Source organism: Mchenga conophoros, linkage group LG22, assembly GCF_057382185.1.
Source record: "Mchenga conophoros isolate Kocher_MC1m ecotype Shallow Benthic linkage group LG22, M_conophoros_male_GT1.1, whole genome shotgun sequence".
Lineage (NCBI taxonomy): Eukaryota > Metazoa > Chordata > Actinopteri > Cichliformes > Cichlidae > Mchenga > Mchenga conophoros.
This window is the reverse complement of record NC_140546.1, coordinates 20,323,738-20,345,035: the sequence shown is the minus strand read 5'-3', so window position 1 is coordinate 20,345,035 and position 21,298 is coordinate 20,323,738. Positions and strand designations below refer to the sequence as shown.

At 42.7% G+C, this 21,298-nt stretch overlaps 1 protein-coding gene across 9 annotated transcripts; it reads left to right on the top strand.

Moving 5' to 3' along the window:
• The first annotated feature begins 332 nt into the window (after positions 1-332).
• Positions 333-20,835, top strand: nfyc (nuclear transcription factor Y, gamma). Of its 9 annotated transcripts, none has more exons than XM_085261933.1 (11): positions 333-453; positions 11,118-11,224; positions 11,331-11,399; positions 13,112-13,225; positions 15,002-15,097; positions 16,134-16,310; positions 17,881-17,949; positions 18,376-18,534; positions 18,843-18,947; positions 19,090-19,149; positions 19,506-20,835. In XM_085261933.1, exons 2-11 carry the CDS (start codon positions 11,126-11,128, stop codon positions 19,623-19,625), a joined length of 1,068 nt encoding a protein of 355 aa, XP_085118059.1. In that variant the 5' UTR covers positions 333-453; positions 11,118-11,125; the 3' UTR covers positions 19,626-20,835. The 9 variants fall into 9 exon arrangements, with proteins under 9 accessions (XP_085118059.1, XP_085118055.1, XP_085118064.1 ...); XM_085261929.1 differs by having other exon boundaries at positions 11,328-11,399; XM_085261935.1 differs by lacking the exon at positions 333-453 and adding an exon at positions 3,405-3,515.
• Positions 20,836-21,298: the final 463 nt, after the last annotated feature.

The following is a 21,298-nucleotide window of genomic DNA, read 5'->3' as shown; positions in this document are numbered from 1 at the left end:
CACATGTTCTGTACCAGTGTACCTGCACATGTGATGTGACAAAAGTGATTTGATTTGATATATTTATTTTTTTGGTTGACTGTGAAGATCTCAGTTGATCAGCAGTTTCTGAAATACTCAGACCAGCAGCCATGCCTCATTCAAAGTCAATGAAATCACCTTTTCCCCCATTCCGATGCTCATTTTGTGTATCTGTGTATATATAAAATGCATTTGTTGTTTTTTCCAAGTCACTTTGCTAATTTTACTATAAATGAGGACTACCTGAGCAATTAACTGTTTAGTGAATCAAATAATTTAAAAAAACTGACGCTGTTTCTCAGGGAACGTAACCTCTACGTCATCGCGTTGGACTCTTTCCGGTTCGAATAGCAGCCATCTTGTTTCCCCTTGCAGGCTAAATAAAATAAATAATACGCTGAGCTGGACTTCACTTCGAACCCGTTAAAGAAAGTGAGTAAGAAATTAAAATTCATTTATATGTGGAGTGTTTACATGAAAGTTGTCCGTGTTGGCTGGAGGTAGCGGTAATTACTTCGCTTCTTTTCATTTGCTGTTCTTGACCAATAGACGATTGTTTTGGAAGATGAACATAGGCGCCATTTCCCTCCCCGCTCTCTGAGGCGCTTATTGGTGGCCCGCTGAAAGGATCACGGACGCTCAGGAAACTGATGTTTTGTGTCCACCATTTTGGCTCATATCCGAGCGATTGTCAGACACACTGGCTATTTGCTCCTGACCCCGAATGGCGCCAGTTGCAGAACGAACTTAGCCCTAAAAACCTTGATTGGTGGAATCTAGTCCGAGGTTTGATTGGTCTGAAGGACAGATCCAAACGTTGTCTTTATTGGTTAGACTGTTTCTTCCTAGCATTGCAAACCTTTGCAAACTTTCATATGTTGGAAGACTCGCTGTCAGCTGGTAATTAAAATTACACACGCTGAGCTGTACAGCGCTCATCAGTCTGTATCCCCAGCAAGCTAACATTAACTCCACTAACGTTAGCATAAAGTCACCGTCGGCAGTGACCATCCTATTAGCTAGTATGCTGCATGTGTCTCCCTACGCCTACTCCGTTAAGCATTTCACAGTGGATACACAGCACTACAGTGCATCTCAGTATTTTGTAGTTTATTTAGCATCCTTTGTGTGACGAATATATACCGGCTTCCGTATGCTAGCGTTGAATATAGCATTGAATTCAGTGGCTCCTGTTAGCCTCTGTGTTAAACCCAAACACCTTATAATGTAGCGACTTTTTGAAGTCAAACTCCGTGCTAAATGCTGGGGTGTTAAACAGCAAAGCTGCTCTAGTCTTCGTGTGAATTCCCTGTGATGACTATATCATGCCTTTGTTTCCACTATTTAGTACTTTGGGGAAAAAATCTTCACACAGTGTTCAATTAATGAATACAAATGTATTTTCAACCATACTAACCAAACAAAGTCACACAACATGAAGCTTCACCAAGTTAATATTTAGTTTAGTTATGCTTTAAACCTAACAGACATTCACCCCATTCTCATTACGACCTGTGTGCAAAAAACAATAGTCTTTTTGTGTTCCCACGAAAATAAGAACTTAATAAAGAATATGAGAGTTTAATCAGCTCTTATCAGCGGGGCAAAAACGGTGTGCAGCTTAGTAAACTTTATCTCTCTAGAGAAGGTATGCATTACGTCATCATTTGTGTGTAGGTTTAATTGAGCAGTTGAGATCATATTTAAAAAGCCTGGGATATTAGAACACCTTAGACAGCATAAGTAAGCTGTGTGCAAGTCACCCAGCTTACCATGTCGTTTTGCAGGTGCTCATGTGTTTTTTCCATGTTTGCAGGTGAATGCTTGGCCTGGCTACCCTCAGGGTAGCTGCTGTGTTTATGAAACCCAACGTCTACTTGGTGCATGTTTATCTCTAAACAGCGTCAGAGAAAGCAAACATGTTCCTGCTATGGGCAGTACAGGTCATGGGAAGGTCTCATTTCTGCGGTGACCTTGCCAGGTGTCATTACTGAGGCATTTTGGGTAGGCTGAATGCAGCTACAGAGAGCTGTTCGAGCATGGCAGCAGCAGTGGAGAGATTAGTCTTTGTGCAGCTCTGCTCTAATCATTAACTGGATGTCTGTAGTACCTGCTCTAGTCCCCATGCTCCTCACAAAAATAGTAAAGGGAACATTTAGCTTTGTTTCTCTTGAGTCTATCTTGTGCTCTCGCCCTCCCTCCACTTGTTCTACCCCTCCCATCCTGTAGCAACTCTCCTCTCTGTCCTTCTCCATCCTTCCGGTCCCCACTCCACCCCCACCACGGTTTTTCATTGATAGGGCAGTTTATTATCTCTCCAGACTTTTGTAGCTGGATGTGTTCCTCTCTACAGTCTGTATGTTTTTTTTGTTTTTTTTAAATTAAAGCTTAACCTTTGGGCTGCACCGCCACTTGGTCGCATCTCAGCAGTTTACTTTAAGCTTTTAACAGGTTTGCCCATTAGAAGTAGAAGCATTCACATCGTAGGTGGTGCATTAAACATCATGAGTTGTGCACATGAGTACTAAAATCACTCTCTTGAGTTGCAAACTAAAGGTTTTTGTGTCGAAAGTATGCACATTTAAGCAATGGAGACTTAACAAGAAGGACATTGTGTGACATTGCTGACATGGTTTTTTTGATGACGTTACCATTGTGGAAGTTGCTGTGAGCACAGTTTTTGGGGTCAAGACAACATTGTCTTTGTTTATGGGTTTTCACCCATATCTCTTAATTCTTGTTTATCCACAAATAGGATGAGAGTCAAATGAACTCTTTCTCTTTTTTTTTCTTTTTTTTCTCTCTGCCTTCTTCCACAACTGCTATCTAGTCAGCTGATTGTTCCATTTTGTACAAAGGCTCTCCATTGATTTGTTTTGCACAGAATAGTTTATTGTGTGTATTTCATTGACACTGTGTAAGATGTCATGGGATTTATAGTGGTTGCATTAAGTTGCCTCAAAAAATGAGTTGAATGGAGTTCATGTAGTTAATTCATATTCTGAATAAATAATGCATGACCATGCATGTAGACATATTTGTTCCTCTGTTAGAATAATATTAAGAGTGACGTGATCTCATTGTTAGAGGTAGGCTGGCTGGAGGTTAGATGTTTTCATTGTGTACCTGTGACTGTGAGCAAGGATAACTGAGAATGCAAGGACAAAATGTGCATGTGTGTGGGTGTGCATGTAAGACCGTGCACAGGTATGAGACAGGGAGTCTGCTTAGTATGCTTTTGTACTTTAAATCATGTGGATGCAACATGCGGCATCAATTCTGGCACTTGGTTCAGCCAATAAGGGACCCGCCTAGCTGCCTGCATCACATTGCCATCAGCCTGTACAAGCAGAGCGCAGGCGGGGCTTAGGGAGACATTTAGTTTGACATTGTAAATAAGCAGAGAGCAGTTGTCAGAGAGCAGCCCGTGGAAGCTTTTTCATCCGTCCAGCAGCAGGAGAAGTAGAGACCGCTTGAGGACAGACAATGGCAAGGCAAGCCACAACCAGCACACCCTCACGCACTCCCTGCAGAGCTTTCCACAACTTTATCTGCTCTTTTCCATCTATACTCATGTCTACTCTCTCTTCCTCTTTTCTTTTCCCTGACCCCTATCCTGCAGCTCAAGGTAACTTAGAGCAGGAAGTTGGCTGTCGGTAAAAGGGGGTTGGGCAGAGGAAAGAGGAGGAGCAGGGGATTTGTCAGAGCTGATTGGTGTGTGTGGCTACCAATAGTGTGTGAGGACACAGTCGTCTCATTGGTTTCGAGTATCGGAGTGAGGTGGGAGCTGGCTGTGAGGCGGGGTTTGAGTATCATGTAGCATGCTAGATTGATTACTCTTGAATGTTAAAGGGGAAGGAGGCTAGAGATTTTTGTCTGTGAGTCGGGAGTGCCGCTGTACTGTTTGCCTGCTGTTGCTCTGTTGCCTGCCGCTGTGCTGGTCCTTCTATTCCTTCTCACCTTCTTCTCTGCACCAGGCCAGGGGTCACCTCAAAGACAAACACATGGGAGAGGAGGAGGAGGGTTAGGGAGCAGAAAAGGAGGAGAAAGAGAGAGAAGGTCAGCGAGTTGAGGGGAATTGGGCTGAAGAGAAACAGCAGAGACGGGGTTGTATGTCTAGGTTGGAAGAGGACATTGGGAGGCTGTTGAAGGAGACGGGGCAATGTGTAAAGGCAGAGTGGGAGAGAGAGAGAAAAGAGGGAGGGGTGGAAGAAGGGGGGGCTCGCTCTTCGCTCTGTGTCCGGGCTTAAAGCCTTTTTAAAGCCAGCCAGAGTGCCTTTTGTCTGTTGATACGATCAGGGGGACTGAAGGAAGTGAAGGAGCACGAGAGTTTTTCTGTCAACCTCTGTGCTGCCTCTGCTGCTGCTTTCAAGGAGACTTGGACAGGGCTATCTGTTTCTCTCTACTCTGCTGTGCTCCAGGTCGTTCACCATGAAGGGCACAGGGGTAAGTCTGACAGCTGAACACATACACAGCGAGAAGACCTTAAGTTGTCTTTGTTTTTTTTTCAAAAAAAAAAAAAGTCCACTTTTTGATGTTTCTCCATCACTCTGCAACGATGAGATGTCTGTCCTTTACAGCCATCCTCACCCCTCCCCCCCCATTTCCTCCCCCTCCCCTCACCTGTCCTGTAGTTCTCACCTTGGGAGATTGGTGTTGTGCAATTTGTGTATTTACGGGCATGGCTGTCATCTACGTCCTTCATTTGTCATTTCAGTGCTATATGGTTTTACAGAACGGTGTTCATAAAATAATATAGCTGTTTAGCATTATGTTTTCATCGTCGAATTTCACTTTGCATTATTGCTCTGTCTTTGGATGTCACTTGTTTTGACTTTGGACCAGTGTGCACACAAACACGCTTCACGTACTCAGTGCCCCGTTATCGACTGCATAGAAGTGCACGGCAGCCAGATACTGACTTTGTGCTTAGATGCACTCTGCTGTTTCGGTGGTGTCCTTGGGCCCTGTGGCCACAGAGTCTTGGGGTCGCTGGCCAAGACCCCACTTTTTCTCCTAATGTCCCAATTAACATTTTCATGGCAGATGGTGGCGCAGAGTTCAGCAGCAAAGAAGACATCCATGTTAAAAGAAGATTTGCTGTATATGTGGAGAGGATATCTCTGAGAGTTGTTGTCACTGTTGGCGTCAGTAGTCCCCAGGGGTGGAGGTGCAGCTGGTTGCAGTGACCTCAGGACCCCCCAGGCCCCTCACCATGACAGTGCCAGACACCCAGATGGGACAGACTGTCAGCTTGTCAGCTTCAGGGGCAGAGGAGGCTAATAGTTTGATCTGATCTCTTCTGATGGAATCTGTGTAGGGTGCCTCTTCTCTCACTTTGCCTCTGACTCCGTGCCTCTCTCCTCCTTTTCTCCCTAATTGAAAGTTTCCATTGGTGCCTTTGACAAAGCAAAGTCCCGTTGGGGAAAGAGCGAGCAAGCGAGGGAGATTGAGAGAGGGAGACTAAAAATAACTCTTAAGTTGAAGCCCTCGCTGCCAAATCCCAGGGTTGGCTGCGGTCTGCATGAGATTTGAATATCATTTGTACCCTACGCTAAACCATAGGCACACCAGGGGAGGAAAAAGTAAACAAAACACGCAAACCTCTTGCACATAGCTAGGCCTTTCCGCTCATCACTAAGGTGACCACAGCAACTGTAGGTTTGCTCTTTTGTTCCCGCCCCCACTGTGCTCTTACATGTGTACACTTTCACTAAAGACAGTGTGTGTCGGCACCCAGGGGGAGTCGGCCGTATCCCAGCTTGTAATATGCAGGTGCCTTTAGCCCTGCCTACTTTGACGCCAGAGACTGGGCCTAGCATTGGATGAAGGTCATAGGAATGTGAGATTGACTCCTGCAGTCTCTCCAACCGCACCGAGAGGGAAACATGCAGAGGGAAGGAGAGGCCCAAGAAGAAGTGAAATTAAAAGCGGGATGCAGAGCACAGCTAGTATGTACATTATGTGGTGTTTTCATTAGGCTTCTTAGAAAGTACACCGCCTGAACCGCTGGGGTCACTTAAGTGCTGCAGTGAAAGTTGGAAAACCTGCTCTTTTCTATCCTCCCCCTCTCCCTCCCCTTCTCTCTTTCATCTCTCTCTCTCCCTCCCCCCTCTCTGGTTTCTCTCCTCTGTTGAATGACCTTGGGAGATCAGTGACTAGCACTTCCTGGAGTTGGCTTGAAGCAGAACCAAGGGCAAAGTTTACAGGGCCGTTGGGTCGGCTAGATCGGTCCGGCCATGCCAAAAGGATGTTACGCTGTAGGTCAAAGTGAGCATGTGTGTCATTAAAATCCTGTCTGTTCATATTTAATTGTACCACCATCTGTGAAACCACTGCGTGCATTTGAGTAGTTAATCTGTAATTCCTGGCTGCAAACTTCTTGTTTTTTGTTTTTTCCTGAGTAGATCATTTACCCTGTATGCTGTATCCTTGCCAGTTTATTTCTGACTGGTATTTGTGATCGGGTTCAGCACGGTTAGTGCTTTAATATTTGAGAATCTGTGGATACGCTCATTGGATTTATGACCACGATTTAACATCAGTGTTTGTTAGTGTGACGTTTGTTACTTAGGCTGTATTTGTTCCAACAGACTGAGTGCACTAAATCAGGATAAAGCTGTCTTATTAAACAGTCATCATTAAACATTGGTTAGGTTCTCAAATGTCCAAATGACATAGCTTGGTTTATGTGAGCACTATACTGAGTTTTCTGCTTAGTGATCTAGTTGAAATCTAGCAGATTTCAACCTTAGGTGACCTTCCTCCAGAAATGCCCACTCTGCATCACTGACAGTTTTGTGACAAAGCAGCATGTGGAAATTTAACTTCTTGCCTAAGACCTCTCAGTGGACCAGTGACTATCCAATAGCTGGTATTATATCTTAGGAAAAAAAATCTCACCTTTCTTCTTGGTGGTAACTAGTCTATGTGGGTATGTATTTACTCTTTGTCCAGGCTGACATGTGAAAGTGTGAAGGGTACAATGCAGAAGGTTACTCTGAGGTTATAATACGCACAGAAACTGAAAGTAATCTATTTCTTCTGTCAACTCAGTTGTCTTTATATGTGCAAAGATATGATAACCTTGGGAATTGAAAGGAGAGTTGTAAAGCAAGAAGTCACTCTTTAAAACTACAACTGCTGTAGTAGCTGTCATGCAGTTGTACACTAATCTGAAAAAATGGTGAGGCAGCGATAACTCTTTATATTCATATTTAATATTATTTTAAAAATGGTCAACCGGCTTTGAAGATTCAGTATAAATATATAAAGGTTCAGTATATGATTCACTTTATCTTAGCTTTACATTTGCTTACACGTGACGTGACAGAGAGATCTGAGATGAGCTGCCTGCTTCTTCATCATCCATGGCGGTGATAGCGATACTGAAACACCTCAGTGAAAAGTTCACTCGGTAGCCTCGAGTGGGGCTTCAGGTCCTCCCACACTGCCTCGACTTGTTCACTTTCAAATATGCTCCTCAGAATTGGGCTCAGTTTACATAGATTGTCAGGTCATTAAGAGGGCAATTAAAAGCAGAACATTTCACTTTAACTAGAAGCCAGTTAATTAATTCCAACTCTGTTATCTCGCACATTGTCACTGTGCAGAAAGAAGCATGTTACTTCTTCTTTTCTCGTTCACTTATCTTTAAAAAAAGAAAAAAACAAAAACGGATCAGCCAAGCGATACGATCTCCTTGTTTCCAGTTTGCTGCATTTCTGCCTGCCATCAAGCCGGGGTCCTATCGGGTTTATTTGGACAGGAATTGAAAGCTCATGTAAAGCGGTGTGATGTCAGAGTTCGAGCGAGACGCCAGTGCTGCTGTGAATGGCCACTTAATGTGACGTGCCAGAAAGAGTGGGGAGGGAGGTGAGGATGAGATAGAGATGCAGGGCCCGGCTGGCAGAACAGCATTAGCGCTGATTCAGCTGCTGGAAGCCGAGCAGTGTTGACTTTCTCAAAGAGATCAGGTGAAAGTAAGACAAGACAGAAAATGCAAGAAAAGCATACTCGTGAGTGATAAAGGGAGAAGGGAAGCGCTAGGAGAAGAGACTGTAGAGCTGCTGAAGGAGGAAGAGCAAGTTGCTGTGTTGGAACGAAGTCGACGAGGTCGAGACGTTTGTCCTCAAAGATGCACACATAGAAAAGAGCTGAAGGAAACCCAACACCAGCGATTCTGTCTCGATGACCTGATGAAGGACAACAGAGCTGCAGGGAAGAGGAGAAGAGAGAAGCACAGCAGAGAACAACACCATGTACCCTAATATAGCAACAGCAGCAGATTAGAACAACACAGCAGGAATGAGCTTGTCAATTTCATTGCGTGATTCAACAGAATAATTTGGAATTTTTAGCAATAGCGAGTCTGCTTCAAAGCAAACACAAGCACAACATTTACAGAGACTTTATCTTGAGTGACTGATAACGCTCCCCATAAGTAGTAAGAAGTGAACTGGACTAGCAAGAAAATTCTTTAGTAATAGTACAAGTTTCCATTTAAGTAGCGCTTTAAAGCTTGCTGAACTGAAATATGGAGGTAAATGGTGCTTATCCCTTCAGATAAAATAAGCCGTCTTGACTTTGCATCAATCTCCAGACCTTTTTCGTGTCTTACAGTGTTGACATTTATTAGCTTTTGAGGAGATTCAACATTTTTTTTTCGTGCAGAGGATAGCCCCATTCACTGTGTTTATTTGACAAGGGTAGGCCCAGACCATAGAAGGTGTTGCACAAAGTCAGCGGAATCGGCTCCCACGCAAACTTTCCGTTGATGCAAAGCATTGGGCAATTTGGTTATGCAGTTATATACTCGGTAGAATATGCTACCAAGCTGGAGGAGCAATGCTCAAGGGCATGTTGACACTTAGCCTTCTCTTCTCTCTCGCTTATATTGTTCTGTTGCTTCTTTCCTCTCTCACGCTTTAGCATGCCTCTCCTCACATATGCTTTCTCATTTCTTCTCACATAGCGACTTCCCCTGCACCTCCCCTCCCTCTTTTTGCCGCTGTGGTTAATGTAGTTGCGTATATTTACATTGAAGGTCACAGGGTCAGAAAGAGGTAGTTGGGGGTTTGTGTGTGGTTTGATATTAGCACACTCCTCTAACAGCTTTAGTTTATGAGAAGTGAGGTGTATAAGGGCGCAGGAGGAGGAACTTGGGAGGTTTATGTGTTTTATAGTTGCCGTTTTATAACTGATAGGGCTTCTGTAATCCTAAGCCTAATTATTTGTTTCTCATCGTCTTATTTTGCCCCAGTTTGAACCACATAGTCTCACATATAATGCACATTCATTGATACCAAATTGTTTTGTTTACAAGATGATGTGTTATGTGGATGATGCTTATTTTGTTCATCCCGTCTTTGGGTTCATTTTGTTGCAAGGTACTTGGAGGCAGCAAAAGAACTGGCAGAGGTCAGTCCACCTGTCTTATGTGGGAAGAATGGAGGAATAAAAAAAACTACAATTCCCATCAGTCATTCCTGCCCTGTGGGATGCTGGGATTGTTCTGGAGACTGCAGGTTTTCAATCAACCTTGAAATGCAACTGGACACTGGAGCGTCAGACAGGGAAGGAGAGACACTGTCAAGGTCAATCACTAGCCTGGCATGCCATAGCTACAAGCGGCCTGATTGATTTATATAAAGCCCCCTCTCCCCCCTCTCTCACCCGGCATTCTGTCTTATTGATTTAGGCTACTGTCTGTCGAAAACTGAACAACAGAACAGGATGCAGCAGTGCTTCTTCTATATTATTCTACTGATGCAACTTGCAGGAGAGTCAATCTTTCCTGTCAAAAATCAATCGGGTAACGAGCCTGCATGCAGAATCAGTCGTTCATTGGTTTAAAATATTTATAACTGCACTTAAGCGCTGCAGTTAAAAGAGCTGATGTGGCCCCAAAGTCAAACAGTCCCTTACAACAAAGCTGTGACTGAACCTAGAGGGAGAGACACTGGATGGCGTGTTTGAAAGGCTGTTTCTTGTAATGTATTGGTCTGTCAGCTGAACCAGACATGGAACTATTCATGCTTGTTGGCCCAGGGTGAGAAAAGAAAAATAAGCCCCCCCCCCCCCTTCATTCTTCTAACATTTTCTTTATAGTGACATATCTCCTTTTCTACCACTCTGTGTCTCCCTTTTTCTGTCTTGTTTGACCCACATTGCTGGTTTGCATAGCAGTGTCGCTGTGGCCCTGTCTGTCTCTTACTTCCCCCAAAGTATCTGTCTAAAGCCTTTGGCACTTTGTCTTAGCGCTGGATTAATGCTGAACTGGACAAGGCACTAGCCCTCCCACAGCAACACACACAAACACATCCGGTCTCTCTTGAGTAGCTTTACACACTCATCTCTTGTTCTGTACCTTCACGTTTCTCCGTCTTCTCCCTCCTGCTCAATCTTTTCATCGAGGTACGGAGAAAAGGGGGAGAGTGAGGTGGAACAATCAGGGCACTTGAAGCTCTACATGCTCAGACAGGCCGGCTAATATTCCTCCAGCAGATTCCTGGCATGCCATAGTAACCTGCTGGATCCTCTTTCAACCGTTGGATCCTCTGTAGGAGCTCTGGCTGTGTTAGCAGTAATTTATTTCAGTTTATTTGGATGGTTTGTATCTCTGCGTGTCTTCACAATTTGTCAGTTTGCAATTAGGTTGTTTCTTTATGGCACACTCTTGCATCTGTTGCTTCAACACTGTTCACTTGCGGGCTCACCAAAAGCAGTTGACTTGCACATGATGTGCGTGTTTGTAGAGGAGCTGCAGCTATGTGCCAAAGGTGAGGGACCCATTCATAATCGTGGAGTGCGCAGCCAGTCTATTGGTGGGTTCTTAGGCTTGTCAACATCCCACAGGGACAATAATAGAAGCCTGCCGGGGTTCTATTTTCAATTTCACTGTATTATAATTACAGACTTTGATAGGATATGTGGTTCTGACACACAGGAAGAGCTCTGTGCAGTAAGGCCTTGTTTTGCAATGGTATTACATTCTTGATCTGTCTCCGAATCTCCATATCGCTTGTTTTTTGCTTTGAAATGATCGATCATTTTCTTGTATCCATCATCTTCTTTCTCTTCTTCTCTTTGAGCAGATTAGAAGATGTCTGGAGATGGTTTTGGAGCCACGGGCAGCGATGCCCAGCAAACACTGCAGTCCTTCTGGCCTCGTGTCATGGAGGAGATCAGGAACTTGACTGTGGTACGTAACACTCATGCAAACAGACAAATAATGCAGAAAAAAAGGAAAAAGTTGCAGTTTCAGCTTTATTCTGTACTTAACTGTATCAATCTGTTGTCCTCAGAAGGATTTCCGTGTGCAGGAGTTGCCTTTAGCCCGAATCAAGAAAATCATGAAGTTGGATGAGGATGTGAAGGTAAGAGGAGAACCTGAATAATGAAACTGAGAGAGAGGGTGTGTATTAAAAAGAACTAGATATCTTTATTACTATGCCTTTCACGAAGGGTGTGCCATACTTGTTTTAAAGAACATGCTATCAAAAGTGGGAAACATGTAGCTTAATCCTAGGCCCCCCAAATAAAAAAAAAAAAAAAAAAAGTATCTTGTGAGGTGATACTCCACTTCCCTGCAGATATATTTTCTCGTGGTGTTTTTTGACAGACGTGCAATAAAGAGCTCTGTCCAGCGCGTTGGGTCAAAACGTTCCATAGCTGGTGATTTGGGTTGTGTCTGGTAACTGTGAAGTTACATAATATATAATTCACATACCAGACCACACGGTGACCTGTCATGATCCATCTATATGGAAGAAACTACTCCAGTCCCCTGGGACAGGACAAATTATGGCAAAATGTAGTTCTGTTGTTTTCGTTTAATTGGTTGCCCCTTTGATATTTCTAGTTTAACTTTATTTTCTGACAAAAACGTATTGCTGTGTTGGAAATTGTTGATTCATTTGAAGCTTGGTTCTTATCAAGTTGTTGGTCTGTGGCTTTTTGTGCTCAGACCACTCAATAAATGGACTCAAAGATGCAATTATTATTTCATAATTAAAGATAATTTTTCAATTAAAAAGTTGTATCAACTCTTTGCATTCAGCAGCCACTGGTGATAGTAGCTCTTTTTTTTTTTTTTTTTTAATCAAATGGGTTTACGTTAAAACATTATCGATGCGTGAAGGAATAATTGGGCATCATTTTGTGACATTGCAAGACCTGCAGTGTAGCAAGTAGCTAATTAATGTGATTTTATGTAGAAAGCTGCTAATGCAGACATTTGTAGCAGTGAACTGCTTTTTGGTTTTAAGATTTCTCTTTTTCCACTTGTGGAATTTTTAAAATATAACCCACTTTGCTGGGAATTGCACTTCATGTTAATGGCTAAAATGAACCAGAAGAATATCACAAGTTATTACAGATAAAAGCATTGATTTGGGCCATATTGTAATACCACTGCTACATTTGAAGATCTGCTCAGGTTAACGTGGCTTTTTTTCTTTTTTTTTGATGTGACAGAAGGAACCACTCCACCAGGCAGTTACGAGTCATGGAGGAGTGGTTCCCCCCCCCATTACACCTGATTGTCAGTCAGAATTGTTCATAGCCTCTAAAAAGAAAGCCTCTGCTCTGTGTTTGTGTGTGGCTTGAGTATGTCGTGTCAAGAATGCTATCCCCTTAGTTAAGCAGCAGCTTACAGCGGTAAAGAGATCAGGAGATCACTAACATATCCGAAGGAAAGACTCTTCTGTCAGTCCTGACACAGCACCTTGCACAGATGCAGTGCAAGCATGTGTGAGTGTTATAGCGTCAGTACAACTGTTCATTTAAGCATTGCTTTTATGAACATATAAGAAATACATTTTTATGGGAATTGATTTTAGAGTTCAGTGCTTATGAGCAGAAAGAAATAGATTAAAAGTACCCACTCAACTCTGCGTAAGCATCTATGCTAGTAACTACGCAGTCTTTATTTAACAAGTGAATGTATCTGTTGGTTATTTTTGCAGCAGCTGTGACTTTGATGTGGCCGGCTGTGACTGAGGTCCTGAGCGATTCGTGTAATTGCTGATGTTTGATTGATGGACTGTGGGTGTGTTTAACCAGGTGTAACACTATCTCTACTGTACAGATGATCAGCGCAGAAGCTCCGGTCCTGTTTGCCAAAGCAGCTCAGATCTTCATCACAGAGCTCACCCTCAGGGCGTGGATCCACACCGAGGACAACAAGCGACGCACACTACAGGTTATAGACATTTCTTTTTCTTTATATTTAAACTCCTCCATATGACATGCTTTTTTGTAATCCTTAGCAAATCCTACTTTAAGTGGATTGGACCTCCCGATACACACACAGCCCCAGTTGTAATACCCACACTCTGACATCAATTGGCTATCTTTTTGGTTTCGTGCTTCTTATTCACTAAGTGCCAGTGTCAGTGTGCATGTACAAGCAGAGACCCCATACCAGCATCCCCTTGAGGACGGTCTCTCTGTTAAGTTCCTTCTCCCTCCATTCACTTTAAAAGCAAATCCAGGCGGGTGCCGGTGACCCACTTTTCCCCTGGTGCCTTTTAGCATCCTCTGCTGTACCAGAGCTGAATAAAGGTGAGGCCTGGAAAGATACGGATGAAAAAGGAATCGGAGAACATGAAAGCACTGACGGAAGCGGTTGAGAAGAATCAGTCTGGAATATGTCTCACCTGCATGTCAAGTAGAGAAAAACTGTGGAGCAGAACATGAAAGCCCTTAAGTCCACTTTATCCATTCACATACCTCTGAGAGATTAGCAGTCCATGGATATGTTTGTGTATGGCAACGCAGGTAGAGAGAGGAGAAAATCTATCTTATCACAGTTTGTCTTGTGCTGAAGGCCTGCTTTGGAAGTACACTTGTTTTGCTGTTAATATAGCTCTGTCCCAAATGGTAGTTCTATGTTTTTTATTGGTCAAGAAACTGTTTTTTAGAGCTCTGCAGTGCACACTTTAAAATAGAAACTTCATCTACTGTGACTGTGCACACGTTAATTGCCTTGTACACTACAGATGACGCATTAGTTGCATGTGATGCTTCACTTCATGAATACAGGATTTTTTTTTTTCATTTCCCTAAGTGAGGGAAAGTGGTGCCCTCCATTTCCACACGCATACACATGTAGAGCCTGATCCTTTTGTGAAGAGGGCACGCCAATTGGGGTCACCATAGCAACGCTCATCAATAGAACAAGTGTGGATGTGACCTGATGTTACCAGATATTAATCAAGGTACTAAATATAGCCTCTAGTGAAGGGGAGGGTCACAATGGAGGGGGGTGGGGGGTCCTGACAGCCAATATCCTGTGGAAAATTCCACAGAGACAGCACACTGGTGTGGATATAGGAAGGGGTATAGAAGCAGAGAATGTGCTCATGAGGGCAGGAAAATGTCATTCGTCCTCATTTACACTTATCTCACACACAGATGTGCGTTTCTCACTGTGGTCCTCTGGTGGTGGGTTTATTATTCCGTTTGCCTTTAGTAATGTTTTGTTTGGAGAGAGTGTTATTTGAATCGCACAATAAATTATCAATCTGATCTGCTAGAAGTCAAAACTTGTGTAGAACAAAGACGTTTATGGGTAGATCAGCATGTTTTGGCTTGGGTGCCCTAGAGGTCGATTTGCATGTGGATAAATGTGTTACGGTGTTTTTGGTTCCCTGCTTAATACCTTTTTATATGATAACACTCATGAAGATGTGTTGGTCTAGAAACACAGTCCTTTTGTATACTGCATGTGTTGCTAGAGTTTTGAGCTGACTAACTGATTAAGCTCTAAACGTATCCTTTAAATTCAAATATTAAAGCAAACACCCATCTAAGTACTACTAGGAACTGTATACAAATCTCCCTTGTCTGGTTGTTTTGGGAGTGATGACCTCAGACCTAGAGGCATGTTTATAAATAGGTGGCTGCGCATATAGAATTGGCATACTAAAGCGCTGACCTCTTTGCTTGACTTTCTCTTTATATTTTATATTCACAGAGGAATGACATTGCCATGGCAATAACAAAGTTCGACCAGTTTGACTTCCTGATTGACATCGTGCCCCGGGACGACCTGAAGCCCCCCAAACGACAGGTAGGAAAGCGGCCTCATTATAGTATTTATTACCTACACTGTGACAGGGAAACAGCTGGTATCTCATTAAAGTTACCACAGGATAAAGAGCTGATGATTTGGGTATTCATCTCAGGTACTTTCCATTGTTGGCAACCTGGAGGTGCTGTAAACATCCTTGACTGGAAGCTGAGGTTTTGACAGCGAGGGCTTTCAGTCGGATGTTTGCAGCGTCTTATTGCCTCAGACCGCCAACAGTAACCTCAGTGATTAAACTAGTTTGTGGAAGCTGGTACCATACAGTGTCTGCTATAACAAAGTGTTAAAACCATGGCTCCGGTCAGGACATGACTCAATGAAGATGCTGAAAGAAAACTGCTTAAAATGTTATGGCAGGCGATTAATGGCCAATATCAGTTACATTAAATTGATGTATAAGGAACTTTCAAAGGTGGAAGAGTGAGATATTTAAATTTGCTGTCACGTAGACTGTCTCCAGACATGTAAACATCCTACACTCTCAGCTGTGTTGTCATGGAGCTGGGAGAGGGGTGTTTACGCTTCTGGTGATGGAGAAACCTCATCCAGACGAAGCCTGCTCATTAGTGAATTACAAAACAAAATGATATGGGTCGGTGTTTATGGACAGTTTATTGGGTTTTAAGTTTAACACCTGTATACCAGCTCAGCATTTAAGGTGCTGAACTGCCCTGATTTATCTGACAACCCTGATGTTACATTTCTGTTGCTGGACCAGGGAAAGCATGCCAGCGGTTATCACATTATTAAGTTTCATTCGATTTGTAAGTTACCCCTTTAGCATTACAGGTTGTAATACTGAAATTTTAAGGCTGATTAGCACCAACACATCACCTCAGCATGCCTTGCATTGCATGTTATCAACCAGTATGGATGGATCTTGTACCCAGATTACGTTACTCTTCCCCAGTCACATCCCATCAGTTATTTATCAGACTCGGTCTACCGTTACACCGGTAAAAATAATTCATGGAGATGCAACGGACTGATAGGCGTCCAATGTGTGTATATTTCTCAGGAGGAGATGCGTCAGTCTGTTGCTCCAGCAGAGCCAGTGCAGTACTACTTCACCTTGGCCCAGCAGCCCGGAGCCGTGCAGGTGCAGGGCGCACAGCAGGGCCAGCAACCTGCTGCGCAGACAGCGGCGACCATCCAGCCCGGACAGATCATCATCGCACAGCCGCAACAGGGACAGGTACGGTTAGCAATGTGCTTTGTAGTGCACGTCGCAAGGAAACACTCAAAGTGAAACCACCTGCAAAAACTAATTCTGCAAAATCCCCGTTAGACTCATGTATGGTACTTTAGAGGGGGAAAAAAATTGGTTTCATTGTGTGCTGGAGTAACACCTGAAAGATGACCTCTTTCTAGAAGTCCTCTTCCTAGAAGTCCTAGGAGTCTCATATTTCTTGGATTGACTCACTAAATTTATTGATATTATTCGTAGCTAACATGTAGGAGCTGACCACTCTCCTGCCAGCAGGATTAATACGGCATCGAAACACACCCAGCAAATCCAGCTTTACACATACATGGACACCTTGCACACAGGGAACAGAACGTTCCCTGATCTCTTATTTACTGTGAATCAATAACCTCTTAATGGAACAACATCCCCATTTATATACAAACAAATACACACTCAGAGTCCTAGGATGAGGTTTTTCTCCTGAGGGTTCTGCATTTTCACCACCCATCGAGATAACAAGCACACATATGTAGGGGCACCATTCAGTTCATCTCTCTAATTATTTCATTCCTGCTACTTTTTCTGCTGAGCACTCCTCCTCTCCGGTTTGCACTCTGCATGTCATGTAGCCTTGCTGCTGGGCTGGTGTGATGCTTCATGCTGCTTCAGCACACTGCCTGTAGCTGAGCTGTCATACTTGTTTAGACCTGGTGTGATTCACACTCCTGCTCCTGCTGCAGTCCCAAGCCACACTTTGACATTAACCTTATGTAAACGCAATCTTTGACTGTTTACAAGGTGGCACTTCAAAAAGGTGAGATTTTAACTCAGTTTTAAATTAAAATCTGTGAAATTTTGAAGCTTTGCAACATTTCTCTGATTGTTTTTATCCACTTAGTAATGTCAGGACTAAAGGTTACGTAGTTGTCTATTCAAATGACATAATTCCCATGTGAAAGACGGAGCTGATTGGATTACTTCTAACTCATCAGACAGATGTCATGTTTGGTACAACAGATTTGGAGTGCGCATTAAGGTGTTAGCAGTAGTCCTGCAGGATGAAGAAGTATAAGTCAGTGCAGAGATTAAAATGAGGCGAGTTCCCATTTCACATCCTTTATTTGTGCGTCTGTGTGTGGCGCTTTCAGCGTCACTGTCAGTGCTGTACCGATTCTGTCACTTTTCTCTCAGGCCAACAACCCTCAACAACTTAAAATCTGCAGTTGGCCTTTGTTGAGCTTCTGTAAATGCAACTGTGATGTATTTTATACATTTTTAACTACCTGTTCAGTTACCACCATGTTTTCTTTTTGTGTTTTTTTTTTTAACAATTTAATTTTTATCATTTCACATCATCCTTTTTATCAACCTCCTCCCGTTTTACTTGCATATTTCATAAACATGCTCGTAAATGTCATCAACTGCCTATATGCCACTGTTTGCTGCTCCTACATTTCAATCTTTCTCTGCATACGTGCCAGTTCCGCTTACGTTTTTGTGTTGAGTTTGTGCACTCGCTGCTTTCTCACTATGTGTCTTTCTCTCATTTTCCCATTTCTTTTCTGTCGGCCATCAGATGTTGCAAGGTGCCACCATGCAGCAGTTACAGCAGGTGCAGGTGCAATCACAGGGCACGCCCATCACGGTAAACACACATGCTTTCATATGTTTGCTAACCACACACAGAGAAAGAGGCCACTGCTTTGTGCCACAGCCTCTTAGGTGATGGCCGCCTACAAACTCTGTCCTGCTCAGGTGACTGAGGTCTTTAGGGGTGATTGTCACATGATCCTAACAAACATCACCTGCAGACAAAACAGAGAGAGAGGACGAACCTGCGTTTTCACGTTATGTCCCTGAATCTTATTGTGCCTGCTTAATAAGCTACTCGCAGACTTAAAATTTAAGGATACCTAGGCTTCCAACTCTTGGTTTAAGATTTATTGTACTCCAGAAAAGATAATGATTTACTGCTTCCTTGCTTAACTACATGCTTCTGCTACGTAAACAACCGGTGTCGTCTGTTTGTTTATCTGTGTTTTCTTCTCTTTTCTGCTCTTGTCTGCTTTAGAGTGCGCCTGTCGCCATGCAGGTGGGTGAAGGCCAGCAGGTGCAGATTGTCCAGGCTGCCACAGCCCAGGGTCAGGCTCAGACAGCTCAAGCCCAAGGCCAGACCATGCAGGTCATGCAGCAGATCATCACCAACACTGGAGAGATCCAGCAAATCCCAGTAAGAAATGACAGGATGGAAAAGGAAATTATCAGTTTTGGGTTTTTTTTAAAGAGAGATGATGGACAGTGTAATGTGTTTGCTGCATGATGTTGTTTGATATTGTGGTGCAAGACAAACATGTGAATTTAACATCCATCAGTATTTGATGTGAGCTGTTAAGTTCGAAAAGGTTAAAAATTCACTAGAGGAACGTTAAGGTTTCTCATTCCTGTAGTCCAGAGCAGGAAAATGGCTGTGACCTCTCTGCTCAAATGACCTTTTCTCTAAACCAAACTTTGTCTCCCCCTTGTGTCGGTTGGCTGTAGGTACAACTAAATACGGGACAGCTGCAATACATCCGCCTAGCCCAGCCCGTCTCTGGAGCACAAGTGGTCCAGGGGCAGATTCAGACTCTTGCAAACACCCAGCAGGTAACCCTACAACAGCAAGAAATCCAGCTGATGTCCAAGCACTTAGCTGTAATAAACTATGACTGGATGTGTTTACACTTGTCAGTTATGGTATGAAGCTGCTTGTGAATCCCAGTGAGTGAATAACTTGCTCTCTCTTTAGATCACACAGACAGAAGTACAACAAGGACAGCAGCAATTCGGCCAGTTTACTGATGGCCAGGTAACACATGCAACAAATAAATACAATTTTGAAATTTTAGTGTTTTATTTGTTTTCAGGTGACAAATGGCACATTGTTCTTATTTACGCTTTTCTATCTTTCTTGGATTGTCTCATTTTAACTACTTAAACAACTGGCTGATAACCAGTGGACATTTGCACTTCTAAATCCTGTTAATTCAAACAGTAGAGGGAATTGTTATCAGAAGATCATAAATTAAATGTCTTATTGAGCATTTTTAATGTCATCTTGTAACAATGAAAGGTGTGTAATCCACTAAGATCTAATAAAAAAAGCTCACAGAAAACTGAACACACGCAACCTTAAACCTCGCCATCTTTCCTCCTTTTTCTCAGCAATTGTATCAGATACAGCAGGTGACAATGCCAGCAGGACAGGAGCTGACCCAGCCAATGTTCATCCAGTCTACCAACCAGACAACTGACACACAGGTCACGCAGGTCAGCACTGAATGAGCCCTGCCAGGAGACTTTCACACCAGCCCACGCGATGCAGACGGATGCCATCAACTTTGACAAAAAGGACTCTCAATAATTCATTTTAAGCACGGCTCATTGCAACGAGGGACCTGAAATCTTGTAACACTCATGTTTTGTAATAAATTTACTACACTGGATCAAAAACCAAAGGGACGCTGATTGACTCTTTCACAATCATACGTTATGATCATCCAATCTTGTGCTTGTGTCACCCTTATTGAATGGATGACTTTACGTTGTGCAGCCACTTCCACAGTCACTGACAACAGACTAAATTTATTTTTCTTCCCGTCATTTCCAACCTTTTACAGATTTTTAGACTATAAAGTGTTGATTCACACCTTGCTCTTCATTTGGAAATGAATTTGGAAAATGTCCGTCTTTGTCTACAGAAGCTGCTCTAGGTTTAGGGTAGCCATGGGAAGTTTTTATTTTTTTTTTATTTTTATTATTTTTATTATTATTATTATTTTTTATTATCATTATTAAAAAAAACCCACCTTACTCATTGTTTGTCATGTAGTTGGATAAAACTAAACCATATACCTCAGATATCACTTTATACACCAAGTCAATCTAAGGGATAGTGAAGAGGTTGAGGTTTAAGGATATTTTCATGTAGTTTGTTGTGTTTTCCATAATGATGATGACGCATGACTTTACGTTGTAAGGGCTTCAAACTGTACAGGCTATTTGTGAATGTGATGTTTGCGATGGAAGCACACGCACATTCATCCTTACTCTTCTGATTATTTCCCCCCCCATCCCTTTGTCCTTAGAGTGGGGAAACTTTTTTCTGCCTCTATGCAGTTTCACACAGCCCTCTCGGCTTGGGTGGTTTTCGAGTCTCGAGTCTTGTGCCCCGGTTTGAGTCTCATGTACAAACACATGACTCCGTCTGGAGGGGGAAAAGCACCCTTTTTATAGAACTCTCCTTGTTTTCAATGAGTGTTTTTCTTTTGGCTTAAAATGATGTTTGGCCCGATATATTGCCCATTATTTTTTTATTTTTTTTGTACAGTAATGAGTATTATCAATGTTATTATTATTATTGTTGTTTTTGCATGTAGTTCAAACTGCCAGCATGACATGCAATAGATAGGTACAATTTTATTTTTGATGTTCCTGTTTTTTTTGTAAACAAACTTTGTGACGACAAAAAAAATTAAAAGCCATACCTTCTCAACTTGGTCTGTTTGGTTATCTTTGAGTTTGTGTTATTAAGAGCTAATCTACGTCTCCATTGTTTATTGTTTTAGGGCAGTTAAGCACCTTGCTAGTATACAGGGAGACAGGAGAGAAAGTCACCAGGACCACGAGATAGGACTGAACCAACCTAGGCATCACCATATGCTATATTTACAGGTAGACGCGTCCCACCACAACAGGTCTTTGCCATATACAGGGAGTGCAGAATTATTAGGCAAGTTGTATTTTTGAGGAATAATTTTATTATTGAACAACAACCATGTTCTCAATGACCCAAAAAACTCATTAATATCAAAGCTGAATGTTTTTGGAAGTAGTTTTTAGTTTGTTTTTAGTTTTAGCTATTTTAGGGGGATATCTGTGTGTGCAGGTGACTATTACTGTGCATAATTATTAGGCAACTTAACAAAAAACAAATATATACCCATTTCAATGATTTA

Bases quoted from the DNA above. Each gene is read 5' to 3' on its own strand.
- nfyc (XM_085261929.1), top strand. From the start codon at position 11,126: ATGTCTGGAGATGGTTTTGGAGCCACGGGCAGCGATGCCCAGCAAACA. The intron at 16,311-17,880 runs GTACGGTTAGCA...GTCGGCCATCAG, and splicing joins CACAGCCGCAACAGGGACAG to ATGTTGCAAGGTGCCACCAT. The intron at 18,948-19,089 runs GTAACCCTACAA...CTCTCTCTTTAG, and splicing joins CTCTTGCAAACACCCAGCAG to ATCACACAGACAGAAGTACA.